Below are 18886 nucleotides of genomic sequence, written 5' to 3' on the forward strand. Positions count from 1 at the left end.
ATATTCCAACGTGTGTCTATTTGAGGACAGAAAATAACAACCAGAGTGGTCTGGCACCTGCTCCAAAACCTCGCCACTTGCTAATAACAAAAATAACCTCACCATGTTTTTTCACCAGCATAGAATATTTGCATTTGGTAATGTTATTACGAATTTCTTTAGAACAAGGGTAATAAGGTCATCTTGTTTTGAATTTCTGTGGTCTCACATGCATTCAAGCTAATCTAACTTGTTTTACAGCTACATTTGAATAAATAAAAAGGTTGCAGGACTAAAGGATTAACCCTATATGTTTGACAGATCAAAGCAAAACAATATACAGATATTTATTTAATCCAAACTACAATTAATTACAGTTTTTGTATCTTCTACGTATCACAATTGTATTTTCTTGTAAATGGTTCCCCCTGGTGGAGACGCCCTGCTGACTTGGCTTTAGAAGTCTGGGGCCTTCTTTCAGAAATTAAATTTAATGACACGGTTAACACAGGATTCTGGATTTCAATTGAGTCATCAAATCAATCATTTAATTTTTATTTGTTAAGGAAATGTATAAACACATACATAAGATCTAGAAAATAAATTCAGACTTTATGTAATTTTATCAATGTTTAACATACATCAACAGTAAAATAAAAATGAAATTCAAACTCCTACAACTGGTGTGTTTACAGTACATTTATATTATTTTACAACAGAGCACAGTGAACAAGTCAGTGAACTTTCCAGTGCCCGAACTCGTGCACACCATCTACTTAAATTACGAACTCAGGAGCTGATTGAGACGCACACATAGTCTGAACATCTGATGAAAACATCACAATAATCCACAAGCAACGATGTTTTGAACAGCTGTTTGGATCTCTTTTTATGAAGAAATTAATTTCTTCGGTAGCCTAATGGTGAGCGAACACTGTAAATATTTTAGGGTGAACTCGAACTATGTGGCTTTAATTGTAATGCAGTCCTATAAAACAGTAAAAGTTAAAACCTAATTAGATTTGAGTGCAAGAAGCTTCTCAAGACAAGTGCACAGAACATAAAATTGAGCACAGTACTCAATCTGTACAAACACCAAGACCATTCTTAAAATATCTGACTCCATACGATATTCCTCCTCAGCTTTCACTGCATGATGTACATCTTTGCTGAGGTCAATGCAACAGTCTCACCAAACAATCCACACCGTCTCTGCAGAAGATTTGACAAGCAAAGGTCGGTTTGTGTATCGTATTTGTTTCGATATTATGGTCTTGGATGTATCATTACCTTTGATGGCCAGTCATGCTAAATCATCTGTGGATTTGTAGCTTTCTTTGCCTTCTGGCGCGTTGTTTTTCCATAAAAAAAACGATTTCTTGTGCAAGCCTATTTCCAGTCCATGCAGAGAGTTAAGAATAGCTGGATTCGAGTTTAAAAAAGGCCTCAGAGCAAATAAAATGAATATCTGAAGGCCCTTTGAAAATGGAAACAGAAAACTTGAATAAATGAATAAAGCAGAATTCGTGATTCCAGTTTTAATCCATTGGTAGGGCATTTTGGTGTAATGCGCATTAACCCACCTGTGTTGTGTTTAAGAGACAAAAAACCACACTGAGAATTAATCTGAGATTTTTTTCTTGGGTTATGAGCAAAATGTAGCCCGTGAGCCAAGACAAGCCAAGCATCACTGCGAGAGAGAAACTACTCAAAATCTTCTTCTTCAAAGGAGTTTTACGTGATCTAAACATCAACATTGTGTTATTGGTAAAATATATTCTTTTGTGCTGTCAAACAATTAATTGTGATTTATTGCATCTAAACTGGTATTTTTTGTTTACCTAATATGTGTATACTGTGTATTAATTAGGCATATATGTATAAATACAAACACATGCATGCATATATTTAAGAGAATATGTTGGGTTTGTATATTACATATATTTATATGCAATATAAAATCTGAACTTACATTGAAAAGGTTTCAATACAGTCAATCTTTTGTACCCTGTTTTTACATGGCTGTAGATATCAGATAGATAACGGATAGCAGCGTAATATACACATTCTGATTGGTCAGATCGCCTGTCAATCAAGCTCTTTGCGATACTGCTTTTCTGGTACTTACCTGTTTAAGTTAGGGTTGGTCCTGCAGATGTTGTAAGAGAAATGCAACAGTATTGCTGTGCTTGAGATTAGCATGAGCATTAACGGGAGAACAAATCCCCAAAGCATGGGTTTCTTTATACTGAACTTCTGTTTGTTGTCCAATAAAGCCAACCAGCAGCTGCAACAAAGAAGAGTGACAACTGAACCAGCATTTCCAAAGTGAAGTTAATCTTTAAATAAAGTTAAAAGTCAAAAATATTTGTTTCATACAACTCTTCTTGTCGATAACTTAAAGGCTCATCTACGCGGTAAGTGGAACCCAATGAGATAGCAACAATAACAGCAGGCAAACCTAAACAGGAAAAGCTTTTAGATACTGATGGCATTGAATAATGGAGACATTATTTCATTGTTAGGGTTTAGTCACGTTTGGACAAACTAAGTAATATTTTGCAATATTCCTAAAAATGTTATATAATAACAATTCACATTTTCTGAAAAGTAAATCATGAATTGCTTTTGTTTCAGTGTTTTTCCAGTGTTTTTGTGTTCAGTGTCTCCTACCCCATCCAACAGCCATGGAGACCTTTGGAAACCATGAAGGTGTTCCAGACACTGCAGAGTTTTTGAAGAGCAGGAACACATTAAGGCCATAGAGAGTGTTCCAAGTGAACGTAGCCAACACGAAGTACTGAAGCAGAGCTGTGAATGCCGTACAGGGCCCTTGATCTGGGTACTTGTGGTAGTCAGATTGAGGAATTATATTTTGGCCAGACACCTTTGCTACATTCGCATGTTGGACGGGGTTGTTTATGCCGAAGATGAAGAGAAGGTAGAAAACCATCATGCTTATGCAAACATTCACCACCAGCAGAGTGGGACTGAATCCTCTTGACTTCCTGTGACATGAGCATGAATATAAAAACTGCTTCACCACTGCAGAAAGCTGTACGCGTAAACTATAAACTTTTACCTGGTTATGATTTGGTACAATGCTGTGACACATAGTCCCACCACGGACATAGCACAGCCGGTGATGCTGAGCCAATGCAAGGCTTCAGAATACTGATAGTTGATATCATATGCCTGCAGAAAATGACACCTGCATTAAATTCTAGTGGAAATAATTCTGATTCTACTGATGCATTTCACTCACAAACACATCCTGATGCAAATATCATACCATCAGAATAGCAAAGTTTGCATTTTTTTGTCTTTCACACTTGCAAACTAAATGTCCCGAGGGGCTTTCGGTTTTAGTGCAACCTTCTGTGTTCCAGTCCTGTTTTTCATAACTCCAAAACACACATGCAAAGTCATTGATGGACAATGTGGAATCAGCCTGAAGGATCAACAATGTATTAGTCAACGTATATAACTATATATTCTCTGTACCTCTTGCAGAAATAAACACCAAGCACCCATTGCTGTGATTGGCATGTCAAGGCAGAAGAAATTAAAACATTACCACAATAACAACAAATGGCATTGTGTGAAGGGTTAATGATCATAACTAATAAGCTAATAAAATGTGCGACATAGTAAAAATATTCATCTCAAGCAAACATTCTGATATGGATATGGCCTGAGCTTATTATCAACATTTATAGGCTTTGGGTCTTTATCCATTTCTAGGAAGACTTGACGAGGAGTAAATCATAGGGTAGTTTTCATTTTTGGATGAACTATCTCTTTAAGGGGTGTCAAATCTGGGCGTTTCAGATGAGTAGAAACATATTTTAAACTGGGAAGTTGGTTAGTGGGTGCTGAAACATGCAATGTGTGTTTATTGTAGAGTATAACCTCCGATAATACATATGCAAATATTGATTCTCCATTTCGTGACCCTTTAAAAATACTTGGACTTGCTGCTTACCGAAGATGTGACTGCAAACTGAAACTGATCAGTTCCAGAACTTTCTTGAAGATTAGCTGATATCACTCTTCTCTTGGTATCCAGAGAAGGTTGAAAGCTTTTTGACTTGAAGAACTGATCGTTATCATAAAGGACAAACCCAACATCTTTATCAAATTCTACAGAAAAAGTGAAATATTAAAATGTCATTCTCAATTTGAGAAAAAATAGTTATGAAGCAGAATCTGAATCTAGCTTTACCTTTATTGAATGTGACATTCATTTCAAGGTCAACCACATTTTTGGAAACCTCACCTTCTGTTGTATAAAGTTTTATTCTGTCAGGTAAAAAAGTGTTACTGTAACCTGGAAAAATAAGGTCATCAAATAGTGATCATCAATATTGTATCAGCAATATTGTAAAATATTATACCAATATATAAAAGATGTTTTTTATTTTAATATAGTTTAAAATGAAATTTAAGCCTTTAATTTTAACCCTTCAGAAAATGTAATATGCTGAAGTGCTGCTTAAGAAACATTTCTCGTCACATTTTTCTCAACATTTCTCAACACTTGCCTTTAAAAGAGGTTAACTGCACTTGTTTTATTGGCGTTGCTCCCTTCAGTGACTGAACCGCCATATTCGGTTGCACTAACAGTGAATTTGGCATTTCACGCAGAGAGAGCTTCTGCAGAGTCTGTGTTAGTCTGATCAAACACAATCGTAAGTCAGACAAAAATACTGCTCGTGAATTTTGAATAATGTACTGTTGATGGTAATGTATGCATGTCAGTGGCGAGGCAGCGGGTTTGAAGCGTTTTCCTACTGAGAAGTTGCTTTATGGTCGACAGAAGAGTACTGCTCAGGACTTGCGCTCAGGAGCTGACTGACTATGGCGACGGCTGATATTGCAATATCCTGCAAAAAAAAAAAGAAAGAAAACGTTTCTCGAAGGCAACTGTGGAAATTATTTAGCATTGCATGACGTCACAATGTTCCATGCTATATCTGGATTAGTCAAATTAGTATATCTGTCTATTTCTGAAAGATTTGACACTGATATGCAGCGTTTACACTGCGTATGGAAATGACAGCATGCAAATTATAAAAAACATTTGGATATACGAGACGTGCGAAAAGAATGAAGACTAAATATTGACCTACTATATTTTCAAACTAATCATTTGCATTTAAAACCTATCCAATTCAGCAATATTACTGATGTATGGAGATATACGACTATAGAAAGTACAAATAAGTCTGCTGGATCAATGGCTAACCCATTAGCACCCGTGGGATCGGTGCCTATGATAACGATGACTTTACATGCATTCCACTTTCTGTGGACAAGTGTTTTACCAAACCTTAACACTCTTTATCACCTGTTAAGGGTTTTGTAGAGACAAGTTGAGCAAAACTTCCCATTAAAGATCGGGGTGTTAAAGGGTTACTCCACCCCAAAATGAAAATTTGGTCAGTAATTACTTTCCCCCGTACAAAAAGTATTCCTATCGCTTCATAGCGTTACAGTTGAACCAGTAGAAGTATTCTGACAATGTCTTTCACGTTTTTCTGCACTTGAAAGTCTTGCGAGTCAACAAGACACTCCAAAGCCTCATATCATATTTTGTTGGGAAAAGCTTTTACATGTTTGGGGTGTGATTAATGGCAAAACTTGGAGTAACTATTTAAGGAGCTCATACAGTTAAAGATGATGTTCAGATTAGTACACTTAAAGATATAGCAAAATAGTATACATCCGTTGAATGTAACCGAGGGTGTACTTATTTTTGCAACTGTTTTTTTAAACCAAATTGACTTATTGTATAGCTGTCATGACGCGTCTTTATCTTTTGTTATTTATATGTTTAATGCATTATCATCGTTCAGTTTTTTATAAATAGTAATATAAAATATGAATAATACAATTTTTACAAATGCGACCCTGGACCACTAAACCAGTCATAAGTCACAGTGGTTTTCTTTTGAGCCAAAAATGAATAAAATGTTAAGTCGGCATCATGTTATACTCATACGTCTATAGTATATATTGCATTTTTGTGCATTTTATATTTTGTATATTCGTATATAATTCTATTTTTATTATCTGTCTTGTCTGCACTGTAGAGCTTCTGGCACTAAAACAAATTCCTCGTACGTGTAAACATACCCGGCAGTAAAGTTGATTCCGATTCTGATTCTAAAGTTGATTCTGTTCCGTGAAGATATTTTGCGCTTCCTTAAATGTACCAAAACTTAATTTCGGATTACTAATCTGCATTACAGCTTCATTGGGATAACTTTAACTGTTATTTTCTCAATATCTAGATGTTTCGCACCCTCAAGATAGTAGATTTTCAAAAAGTTGCCAAAAATTCGAAATATCATGACTGGTTTTGCGGTCCATAAGCACAATGTGCTGGGTAGTAACTGGTTGCATGTAATATGGATTACATAAATTACTGAAATGAAGTATTCGTGATTATATTATGTTGTTTTTGAATGCTAATCTCTGATTAAGGTTAGTTAAGTACCATAGTTTGTGCAGTTTGTGTGTCAGTGAGCAGGGTGGTGGTTATCTGAGCTGCATGTGTTATATTGCTGGGTGTTAGCCGCTCCGTTATGGATGTGAGGATCTGGGTACTGGAGGCTAAGTTCTGTTTTTGTTCAGGGGTAGCTCCAGAAACCTTGATTTAAAAATAAACAAACAAAAATCTGATTACATACAGGAAATTAGTTATATATTACAATCATTAGGCATGGATCACATACCCATTCATTAATGGTGTCCAGGGTCAAACTACAATTCAGAATGTTTGGAGAACCAAAAAAGCGAGTATCTCTATTACAGAGAGCCGAAGCTTTGTGCATGCCAGCTAAAGAAAAAAACCAAAAAAACATTTATACTTTGAAAGCGTGTTGTCGTAAAAAGTAAGCAGGTATAGAGACTGGCGTACCATTCGCGGTTTCTGGTGGACATCGCTCTACGGAGGAAGCAAACTGGCCTAAGACGGTTTTGGGAAAGGTCAGCGTTAAAGTTGTTGTGACGGTCGCTTCAGGGCAGAAATTTGCTTTAAAAAAGAAACAAGAGTGTTAGGAAGCGCGGGAGCTTTCACAAGATTGTTCTGCTGCACGATGCAATGTTTTTAATGGGTTTTTACGAATGTTGCAGGCAGCTCCGGTCCAGTCATCTGGGCAGACGCAGATCCCGTTTTGTGTGAAACCGTTGTTTATGCACACCACATTGATCGGGGTCGCTGTACCGTTTTCGCTGTTGCTGGAATTATGTTGACACCAGGTCTGCTCAAAAACAGCTGTTTACGAAGACAAAACAGAGAGCGTGCGACGGTGACTTAAATAGCTTCGTGAAATTACGGTTGAATCACTCTTGTCACACTGATTATTTTAACGATGTCCTTGCTACGTTTCTCTACCTTGATCGTGTGAGGATCTTTGGAGGGTCAGAGAGCTCTCAGATTTCCAAAGTATCTTAATTTGATTCATACGTAAGTAGTTTTTGTTGATCAGTTATGTACTGTTACAGTTCATGCAAAATGTTCATTATTAGGAACAAGGAGACAGATGAGTTTTCAAATTTGAATGACATTTGGGATTTCATTCTATTTTATTTTTTTTTAGTTTAATAAAGTATCAATCAATCAATCACTCAATCACTTTTGTTTATATACGTGTATAACAATACATGTTGTAGTAAAGCACTGAACAGTATCAAATAGGAGAATAGAGTGGATATTAGAGATTAACACTTCATTGCTATTTTTTTAACGTTCTCCGTATGCCTAGAAATAAATGACCCCAACTAAGCAAGCCAGAGGCGACAGCAGCGAGGAATAAGCTAAAGTGAATTAATAAGAGCAAAGGAGCGTTGTGTGAACGATGTGCTTTATCTGATGCACATTATGTGCTGAGCTATTTATTATATATATATATATATATATATATATATATATATATATATATATATATATATATATATATATATATATATATATATATATTTCCTCACACTCATATCTTATCTCTCAGCTGAGTACTATTTTATAGTTGGTGCTGCTCGCATGTCGTTCAAAATTATTTGTTTTCAATGAAATGAATGTATAGTTTGATGTTTTTGTGTGTTTTTTTAGGTACTAAATTCTATTTATGTTATGAATAGTTATGAATTATTTATCATCTGTTTACCACCTTTTGAGCATAGGCCTGAAAATGACATTTCCAACTTAAGCCATGTTCCAAATTTGAGGTATACATTTGAGAAATATATATATAATAATATATATATACAGTATATATTATAAATATATATATATATATATATATATATATATATATATATATAACAAATGTAAGTTCAAATTCATAAGTAGTAAAAACTGTTAAATTATTAGTTTGGATGAGAGAGAATAACACTTTTTGACTTGTAAAGAATGTAAATAAAAAATAAATAAATAGAATGTTTTGTAAATGCAAGTACCAATTTCTTCATATACAATGAGAATTTTCATATGACACTACTGTTCTGGTAGTTCAGCGGTTACATGACATATTAAAAAATGTACATCTTCAGTGAGAAAATTGTGTATTTTTAAATAAATGTTTAGTTATGTTTTCCAAAGATTTTATTATTATCGCAAATTATAATTATCAATGCCGTTATCATCATCATCATTACATTATGGCACACTCTTTCCCCTATATAATGTTGATATGGATCTAGTAAATAACAAAAGAAAACAAAAAAGTTCCTTGCTGTACTCTGCCAACTATTTACATTATAGAAGCGCAACATTAAACTGACAATTTTAAACTTTTTTCAAAAATAAAAAGTTTTCATCTTCTTATTGTAAAGTACACTTTTTAAACAAGCGCGTTACTTTGTTTATTAGATAAAGTTACTAGCATTTTCCAAGACTTTAAAATAAATCCTACACCGATTTTGACACCTTACCTGAGGAAAAAATAAAGAGCGACAGATAGTAGTCCATTGCACGACATCTGGCTGCTCACTCACGAATCTATCTAGTTTGTAAAGCGGAGGCAGGGCTGGATCTTTGCCGGAGTGGGAAGTCCATCAGAAAAACAGCCATCCATTTACAGTACAATCAAACCAACGTCAATGAGAAACCAACAAGACAACAGCACTTAAAACGAATAGTATGTAACATATTTCCTTTAATTGAATTAATACAGCTCTGTAGGATACATTGTTATTATATGTTCCTCATATTCCATTGTCTGTAGACTCTAGTTTGTATATCAGTTGTGTTAAGGGTGAAATGTAAGACTTGTCAGCCTCCCAAAAGTGACCATTCGTGGGAGTTCGTTTAGCTGGAGAACCTGTAACATGTATTAAAATCAACGGCCTTCAATGTTCTGATTCTGGAAGGTTCTGACGTTCTGGAAGTTTAACTTGAGACAAAATGCGTCCAAACAACACATAGAGCCTCCGAGTGCCAGAAAACCCACAAGGTTTGCCTGAAAAATGGCGATTTCCACAGAAACTGAGCTCAGAGAACCTCACAAAGCAGACTGCTAAAACTATAAATCCAGTCGGGGCTCAACGTAAAACATGGTGATAAAACACCTGAGCAATTAATCGCGACTATTTCTCAGGTGTCTTCTCATCTATTTTGTGCAACCCCTGCATACCTTACTAACACGAAGGTTTTTTTTTAAATGACGATGAATTCGAGATTTGTAGGACTCGTCTTTGTTCCTTGACTTTTATTTGTTTATGTATTTTTGGGAAAGTGTAATACAGGAAGTACATTGAGAGGGGCTGGATCGGGAGAGGTCCTCAAACTCACGACTGGCGCCAAATCACTATTTATTTATTATCCTGATTACTCTGAAATGGTTCATTGTTTTCGAGTTTACTCATTTGAAGAGGATGAAAATAACATCGATATAAAAGGTGACGAACAGCGTGCCAGCAACTGTTTGTTCGCCAACATTTAACAAAATTTGTTATTAGTAGTAGAATTTGTATATCCTCTTTTTTTAGAAAAACCACCACCACCAGTCCTAATTCATTTAGCATAACAAATATGCATTCATACTTGGTAATTCTGATTACTAAAGATCTATCGTCACATAATGCTAAATTATAATAATATTATATTAGAATTTATTTCTGGCTTCTGCTACATGTCAGTGGATAAATAGATGAATGTACAATGTTTTATAATCGTAATGTATTATATTTATTTCATTAATTTAACATTTAATAGTAGGGGCATCCAAGTTTGCTATTTAAGTAACGCAATGGTTACTTTCCCTGGTAAGTTGTTACTTCAAAATTATGTAACTCAGTTAGTAACTATTTGTGAGAAGGAACTAGTAACTATAACTAATTATTTCTTCTAACTAATGTGCCCAACACTGACAAAAACCACATAAACAAAACTATGCAATTTACATTAAACTCAAATAATAAAAAAATGTCACAAGGCAAATGGTTTCCTATCACTAAAAATACAATTAATAATAATAATTATAATAATAATAATAAAGACTTATTCATCTTGTCTGTTGTCCTCTGCTTTTTGTGTCCATTTCTTAAGGCTCCGCCTTTGATTCAGTCTTAGAATCCAGTTTGTTTCTGGACCTTGTCTTTACAAAAGACAGCAGTGTGAAAAAAATAAAAATCTGAAGACCCTTTAAAAGGAGACAAAGCGACAAAGTGGTCAGTCGCCAACCAATTCAAGACACATAACATCTTAAAACATCGACTTGAAATCGTTTAACAAAATCTTTTCTGAATATGTCAGTGAATACAGTGTAATAACGCACCTGCGTCGTGTTGCAGAGACAGAAGACCACACTGAGAATGATGTAAAGTGTTTTCTCATGAGTAATAAGCACAAAATAGCCAACGACCCAGGACAAACCGAGCACCACGGCCAGAGAGAAACTGCTCAAAATCTTCTTCTTCATAGGAGTCCCCCGTGAGCTAAAGAATCCAAATTGTAACTATTACGGAAATGCTTCAAAGCTTCATTGCTTAGCGTTAAAGGAACGTTATCAACTGAATCAAATGCGTTTACATTATCCCTGAGTTTGTTTTAATCAAAGGTCGTTCGTTCAGTTGTACCTCTTGAGGTTGGGATTCGCACAGCAGATGGTTTGAGAGAAATAGACGAGCAGAGATGTGTTAAAACACAACATGACCGCTAGAGGGAGCAAGAAACCCCACAACATCGGCCGCTTCGGATCAAACCTTCCCGCCTTGTCCAGAGACGCCAACCAACAGCTACGACAATAAAGAGGAATGCGTGAGTAACGTTCTACGTTATATGTTTGCGGCTAATATTACAAATAAACATATTACATATTTTATTTTATTCATATTTTTATGTGGGGGTATTTTATACTTGAATGTGCGAGGCTTTCAGTGTTTAAACGGGTTTAAAATGACAAAGACAGTCCGTTATGCTGCTTGATGTATAACGACCTCGTATTTTAGCAAATTATCTTAATTCATTTTGGTAATCATAAACAATGTCGTATGTAGGTTTGTAGTGCAAACAGTTTTGCCATTTACTGCATGTGTTCATCTAGCCATTTAACTATAGCGGTTAATTAAGCGGAAGTCTCGCACATTCGCAGGAAATGGCTTACTAACGCGATGATAAGGGGGAGAAAGAGCAATATAAGATTTCTCACTTACAACGCCTCTTGTCGATAACCTAAAGGGTTCCTAAAGCTGTAGGTGGTGGACAGAGAGATACCAACAATAGCAGCAGGCAGACCTAGACATAGCAATATTTGATCAAACTTATTATTATTAAATGGTATTATTGTCCTCCTTAAGTCCTCCTTAAAGTTCATCTTTAATAATAAAAATAAATGAATAAATAGTTAAATGTCATCTTTAGCAAATTTCAAATAGAATATCCATTTCCATAGTATCACTGTATGACTGATTTCATAGTATCAGAATTTTACAATTAAATATAACATATGTAATACCGTATATTATTCATTCATGACTTTTAATATCAGTGTGTATATATGTACCCCAGCCGACAGTCATGGCGATGGTGCGGAAAGCTTTGGGCGGACCGTTGAGGGCATTTCTAATGAGGAAAAACACATGAGCCGCATACAAGATGTTCCAGGCAAACGTGGACAGCAGGAAGTACTGCAGCAGGGCTGTGATCGCCGTACAAGGACCCTGATCGACTGTCTCCTGCACATCTGAAGAAGGAATAACGTTCTTCTCTGAAACCGATGAGCTCTGGACCGGATTGTTGATCCCAAAAATGAAGAGAAGGTAGTAGGTGGTCATGCAGATACAGATGTTCACCAAGAGCATGGTGGAGATGGCTCCTCTTTGTTTCCTGTAGAAATTGTGAAAAAAATTTTTTAAATCTAAATACAATGTTGCCTGTTCCACAAACCAGCTCTATGAATTTAGCATTGGTTGCTGGACATCATGCAATAGAAATACATGATCTGCAAGAAATAAAAAAAACAGTATTGTATGTTTTCCAATTACTTGTTTTCCAATAAAAATATTACAAATACACAGATAATAAATTCTGGCTAGGATGGATACTGATAATTATTTTATTTTTATGGTCAATAACTCACACGTGCCTAATATTAATTTATTTATATTTTTTCCAAATAAATAAAAAAAGTTTAATAATTTTAAACGCTAAAGGTAAATTACATTACAATTATTATACTTAAAATATAAACAAATAAACAATGGACAAATATGCTTATTTTTCTATGAAAACATTTTATTCTGTTACATTTTACATTTTTATAATTTTTACATTTACTGTGATTAAGAATGTTTCAGTATTTTTACTGGAAAATAAGACAAAAATATTATTTAAAAGGTATATTTTGCTCAGCATATTAGTAGACGGAACTACCCTAAATATTGCAACATTTGAATATGGTTCATTTAACAGTATGAAACACTGCATAATGACATATTATTATTTTACCATGGTACAGTACAGTAAATGTCAATTTTTTCTTAAATATATCCATTACTGTTACCTGGTCTTAATTTGATAAACTGCAGTGAGGACCAAACCCACAATAGACAGACTGCATCCCACAATACTGATCCAGTTTAAAGCCTCAGAATAAGTGTAGTCTGCTCTAAAGCTCTGCAAAGAGAGAGACATCTTAAAAACAAATATGCTGTATACAGTTCACCTACGTTCACCAAGCATTAAAGTGCACAAAATCTTTACTAATGACCATATTAGGTAAGCTAACATAACAAATAAAGTTAGTTTAGCATCATGTTAATGGCAGATTTTCTTGAAATCAGTTAAAAGTCATGTTCTCTATGTCCTATAAGCAATTTACTGCATATATAGAGAGTTTCTACAGAAAATTATGTTGCATTATGCCGTCTATCTAGGCAGCTCTAGCGTTTAAAGCAGTTCTTGTTAAATATGTATGTGATACTAACCACAAGAACTGCAAAGTTGGTGGTGTGGTTACATTTGCAATGCACTCCATTGGCATCACGTATTTTGACGCAGCCCTCTGTTCTCCAGTCGCTATAAGCATAGTCCCAAAACACACATGCAAAGTCATAAGATGTTGAAATATTCTGAAAACATAAAGACATAACATATTACATACACAGAGCTTCGGAAAATCTGGCATTTCACAACATGGGAGACAGAACCTTGCTCCGATTACCAGACAAAACTTAGAGATGACTTAAAATTCCACACTAGAGAAATATTATAAAATCAAGTCATCAACCAAATCTATTAGTTCATTGGGTAGTTTAGATACAACAGCTTTTTGGTAACTATAAATAGTAAAAAAAAAAATAAAAGAGGGCCAAAGACAGAACCCTGAGGTACACCAGAACTTATGGAGTTGGTGGATGATTTGTGCTTCTGGTATGTAATTAATGGTTGCCTCCCTGTAAAATGACTGGAAAACCAGTCAACCAATTGCTGAAAAACCATGAGAGGAGTATCTCATGACAAATGGTGTCAAAAGCTGAGCTGAGGTCTAACAGAAGGAAAGATAGCCAGAATCAGGCAAAGAGAAGATAGCTAAGAACCTTAACCAAGGCTGTTTCAGTACTGTTTAATGGACAAAAGTCAGACTGGAATATGCTGTTAAGCAGTCCTTTAACTAGGAAGCAACAACTTTTTCTAATATCTTAAATAGAAAAGATCGTTTTGAAATTGGGGGTCAAAGTTAAATAATATGACAACTTGTCATACCTGATCCTCATGACCTTGACAGGGTTTATTTCGTATGTAGGTGTTTTATTGACTAATAACACGAGTGATTCAGGAGCTTCTGTATGTTATGTAATCATTACAAGATGATCATTTACCTCAGGCATGATGCTGAACTCCACGTTATCAAGCAAGCTTTTGTCCGTGAGGCTGGCAGACACCACTCTTCTCTTGGTATCGAGTTCACTCTTAAATTGTTTGGAGTTGAAAAATTGATCATTTTCATAAAGCACCACTCCAATACTGAGATTTCTGTTCCCTATGGGAAAAAAGAGGGGACAAAAAAACGTATATTCAAAACTTTGACTTTTAATTCTCTCCCGCAAAATGAGAACAGAAACACAAACGTTACCACTGTCGTTCTGGGAATCATTCTGCAGTTTGATATTTAACAGGAGATCATTGGAATTCTCTGACAGTCCTAGTGAAATGCATCTCAGTTTAGTTTAAGAAGTAGACAAGTGTTTCTAATATCAACAAATACGTAGAGTAATAACATTTGAAGCTTTACATGAGGTTTTGATACTGACCTGTTACATTGTAGAATTGCACTTGTTCATAGGTCCAGTTTGACAATTTGATGCTTTGCACCACTAGGTTTGGTTGCACTAGTACACCAGAGTTAATGTTAATCATGTTCAAAGCAAAATCCTCCAAAGTCTTTGTGAGACTACAGAAATAATACAAAAAGCAAACCTTAAACACATGTCCATGCTAACAGTAACGTTGAAGATGAACAACAATGATTAGAATTAGTGATTTAGTACTTTTCTCCAGTACAAAATCAAGAAGTAAAGTTTACCATGGTATCTATTTTTTCTGGAGCTGAAGTTGAGTTAATATATAAAAAATACAAATGTTATGGAAGGAAGAAATAAATAAATAATGCCCTCAGCCCGTACTTTTCGGTAACACTTTATTTTAAGGTGTCATAATACAAAGAAATTACCTAATTAGTTATTTAGTAGTAGCTGTGGTACTTACACGAAACATAACCATGTACTTACCATGTAACTAAGTTATGGAACAGTCTGTACTTACAGTTTGTAAGTATGTAGATGTAACAGGCAAAATATCTTACAGACCAAGTCTGTTAAACAGCTACTTTTACACTTAAGTACAAACTCTATACACTTTATTTTAAAGGCTCTTGTTGGTCACCATTGACTTCTATAGTATTTTTTTCCCTACTGTGGAAGTCAATGGTGAGCCAAAACAGTCTGGTTATGTACTTTCTTCAAAATATCTTCCTTTGTTGGTGTTCAGCAAAACAAAGAAATTCATTCAGGTTTGGAACTACTTGAGGGTGAGTACTCCTTTAAGTACAATCTTGATATACTTTAATTGAAGTAGCTTATGTTTGTGTACCTACATTTATAACTATGTTGTATTAAGTCTGCAACACACATGTGACGATCTTTTTGTTAAATAAGTAGCTGTGTAACAGACTTAGTTGCTTGCAGCTGTTTGTGAAATCTGCAGAGCTACAAAGCTCAAAGTCTTCCACATGACGATTTATTCTATATGAAAGACAATGCTGATCCAGACCCGGCTGAAATTCCTCATTAAAACAATATTTTTTTCCCTACTTTTTTGCTGTTACACCTGTCAGCTACACACACAGACACACGCACCCAATGTAAAAGCATTTCTTAAAGATCTCTTTATAATTAAGATATATATATTTTTTTTTTACATGTAATTGCTTTTGTTATTATAAGACATTTAGTGTTCAGTGTGGGACAGGTATGTTTGAAGTATAAATACCTCTCAAAAGCACCATAGGTGTCTTCAGAGTATTGGTTTTTATCAGTTTGCATGAGCTGACTGATGGTGCCCACCACTGATTCTGCAACTAACTGCAATAAAGATATATGTTTAATAATATTAGACTGATAGCACATTGCTACATCTACATTGGTTTATTCACACTGTAAGTTATACACACTAACAATTTTCTTGCCTGTACATTCTTACCTCATTTACCATGGTGCCAGACAGGAGATTAGTGATGATCGTAGCAGCTGAGGTGATGTTTTGGGACGTCAGCTGCTCGGGTTTGGACGCAATCATCTGGACACTGGAGGCAATGTTTATATTTTCTTCAAGAGTCCCCTAAACAAAACAATCATAGCCAATTTGTTCAAATCTATTGTCTTATCAAAGGCACTTTAAAATGCACTCAAAATGGCAGAGTTTAAACTGTTGACTCAATGATGACTCCAGCAAACCAAATAAAGTTGTAATAAGTTGTATGTATATATATATATATATATATATATATATATATATATATATATATATATATATATATATATATATATATAATATATATATGTATAATATGAATGTGATGTTAAATATGTCAGTCAATGCCTATATTAAACTTCATAGATGTAAATACGAACGTTAGCTTTGCTTTCAAACACTTCCAGATTCAAGCCACAGTCCAGAAGTTTAAGTCCGCCAAATGCATGGAAAAGTGTTAAGTTCAAACACTGAGCTGAACCCAAAGGAACACCAGCTACAGAAGACATAAAATACATAATTAAAGACATACCTAGACTCAAATAGTTGCAATTTGGCATATTCTAATATGTACTCCTGATGCAAATGAAGTTAAATAACTGTACTATAAATCCCTGCTACATTTCATTTGTGTATAGTTTAGCTATACAAGCTAGCTAAAGGATCTGAGATCTGATGGCTATATCCTTTTTTTATTACTTCCACCAATGCTTATATATAGTGTTTTTGTATTTATGATATGTTCATTTGTAATACTGCATACCACTGGCTGTTCCTGGAGGGCAAAGCTGAGTTGAAAAACTAATCTGACCGATCGCGGCGAGTGGGAAGGTCAAACCGTTGAGTGTTTCCTCTGGACAGGTATTACCTGCAACAAAGCTAATTTGTTAGCCGCATCCAAAACTTGAAAACTTCTTACTTATAGGCCAGAATTTAAGAAAACTCTTCTGAAATGCATACCTGTAGGTTGAGAAGTGGTTAAAAGTTGGTTAGGAGTGGTAGCTGATGCTGTCGAAGGGGTTAAAGTGGTAGTTGAGGGTGCTGGGGTGGTCATAGTACTTAATGCCGTGGTAGTAGGGATAATAGTAGTGGTAATAGGGGTGGTTGTAGACTGGGTATTAGTGGTCTGGGTAGTAGTGATAGTAGGGTTGGATGTGGTAACAGGGGTGGATATTGACTGGGTAGTAGTGGTAATAGTGGTAATAGTGGTAATAGTGGTGGGAATGGACTGGGTAGTAGTGGTAGTGGTAGCAGCGCCACCAGAGTTTAAACTCCCAAACAAAAGCTCATGTGTTAAATTTGTAAACACTGTAGCAGAAGAAATAAAATTAGTTTAGATGTGCACCGTATATATTTTTGTACAATATGACTTTGTATATTGTTTTTTAAACCACTTTAAATAATATGGGAAGCCCTTCCTCTCTATACTTCGTACAAAGGAAACGTTTCATATTACCTAGAATTATTATAAGTACCCACTTTTTTGCGGAACCCAGTAATGGTTTTAGTTCCCCCATTCGGACCATGCATTCCATCAGAAGGTCTTATCCCTCCAGAGCAAAAGCTTTGAATGGTTAAGGGGTGTACAGGACCAAACAACAAGTGTCTATCAGTTCTACCCTTCGATATCCTTTATTTCAAAGAGCACTTTATAGCGGCCAGTTTTGAGTTCTTCGGTTGGGAATGGTAGCAAATGGCAGCCATGATTGCTTTAATTTTGAAGTGCCTTTCGCAGAGCGATATATTCCATTTGAGTTCGGCAGAACTACCAGTGATGTAAGTGTACACTGATTGGCCAAATGCATATGACTCTGCATTTTTTAAAAGCCATGTAAAAATATTTACTGCATGAATATGGAAAGCAGCACTAACGGCATTTATTTGTTTTCTACAGCGTAGTGTTCTTTTCTAAGCATCCATGATATGTAACACTTAAAGTTGTTGAGATTTAGTCAGACTTCCATGTTTTTTTTTTTAATTCACATAAATTGTGCATTTAAATTTCATCTGTTATTACGAAACCCAAGACACACAATTAAAACAGCGCTGATCGCGTCCTCAATTCACTGGTTGTTGATATTTGTAAATGGTTTGAATAAAAACGTAGCTGTCGATCGCTTCTGAAAAGAATGGTTCTTAATTGATGCATTGATGGTTCAGTGAAGAACTTTTAACATCTCCAAAACCTTTTCATTGCACAAAAAGTTCTTTAAACTTTATATAAATGATAGGGACTACATATTTACACTCTTAAAAAATAACGGTTCCAAATAGAGGTTTTTGCAGCAATGCCATTATAGAACCTTTTTTGTTTCCGCAACCTTCAAAGAACATTTTTAGACTTTTTTTTTTATCTAAAGGATGGTCAAATATATATAAATTCATATCATCATATTGAAAAATTTATTTTACTACAAGGTTCACAAAAAAAAAAAACATAAGGATCGAAAACTATGTCTAAAGCTATATGTCTAATTAATTAAACAAACTAACAAAAAAACTCTGCCTTACATTTATTTTCCTGAAAGTTAATCTGTAATGTTACATTACCTGAAAGAAATATGAGCAGCAGCATGAAGTGATCCATCATCGTCCCATTAAAGATCCAGATCTTGTTCTCAAAAATGTCTGGTTATGACTTATGTAGGGGGA

The 18886-nt window shown here is 35.0% G+C and overlaps 2 protein-coding genes across 2 annotated transcripts; both read right to left on the minus strand.

Annotated features, from left to right (window-relative positions):
* Window positions 1-775: 775 nt before the first annotated feature.
* LOC122327216 (adhesion G-protein coupled receptor G7-like) lies at window positions 776-9045 on the minus strand. Its single transcript, XM_043222431.1, has 16 exons — window positions 8917-9045; window positions 7109-7261; window positions 6905-7018; window positions 6720-6823; window positions 6482-6634; window positions 4774-4865; window positions 4524-4654; window positions 3965-4122; window positions 3272-3430; window positions 3062-3174; window positions 2653-2987; window positions 2359-2440; window positions 2108-2266; window positions 1563-1758; window positions 1270-1456; window positions 776-1191 (listed from the first exon to the last, which is right to left on the minus strand). The coding sequence occupies exons 1-15, from the start codon at window positions 8951-8953 to the stop codon at window positions 1283-1285; spliced, it is 2160 nt and encodes a 719-aa protein (XP_043078366.1). The 5' UTR covers window positions 8954-9045; the 3' UTR covers window positions 776-1191; window positions 1270-1282.
* Window positions 9046-9144: 99 nt separating this feature from the next.
* LOC122327105 (adhesion G-protein coupled receptor G7-like) lies at window positions 9145-18886 on the minus strand. The gene is made up of 16 exons (XM_043222283.1): window positions 18785-18886; window positions 17195-17542; window positions 16998-17102; window positions 16615-16730; window positions 16184-16321; window positions 15974-16065; window positions 14737-14876; window positions 14559-14627; window positions 14305-14465; window positions 13411-13554; window positions 12987-13099; window positions 11988-12310; window positions 11638-11719; window positions 11062-11220; window positions 10761-10920; window positions 9145-10625 (listed from the first exon to the last, which is right to left on the minus strand). Exons 1-16 carry the CDS (start codon window positions 18822-18824, stop codon window positions 10527-10529), a joined length of 2289 nt encoding a protein of 762 aa, XP_043078218.1. The 5' UTR covers window positions 18825-18886; the 3' UTR covers window positions 9145-10526.

The sequence above is a fragment of the Puntigrus tetrazona genome, chromosome 22 (genome assembly GCF_018831695.1).
Source record: "Puntigrus tetrazona isolate hp1 chromosome 22, ASM1883169v1, whole genome shotgun sequence".
NCBI classification, from domain to species: domain Eukaryota; kingdom Metazoa; phylum Chordata; class Actinopteri; order Cypriniformes; family Cyprinidae; genus Puntigrus; species Puntigrus tetrazona.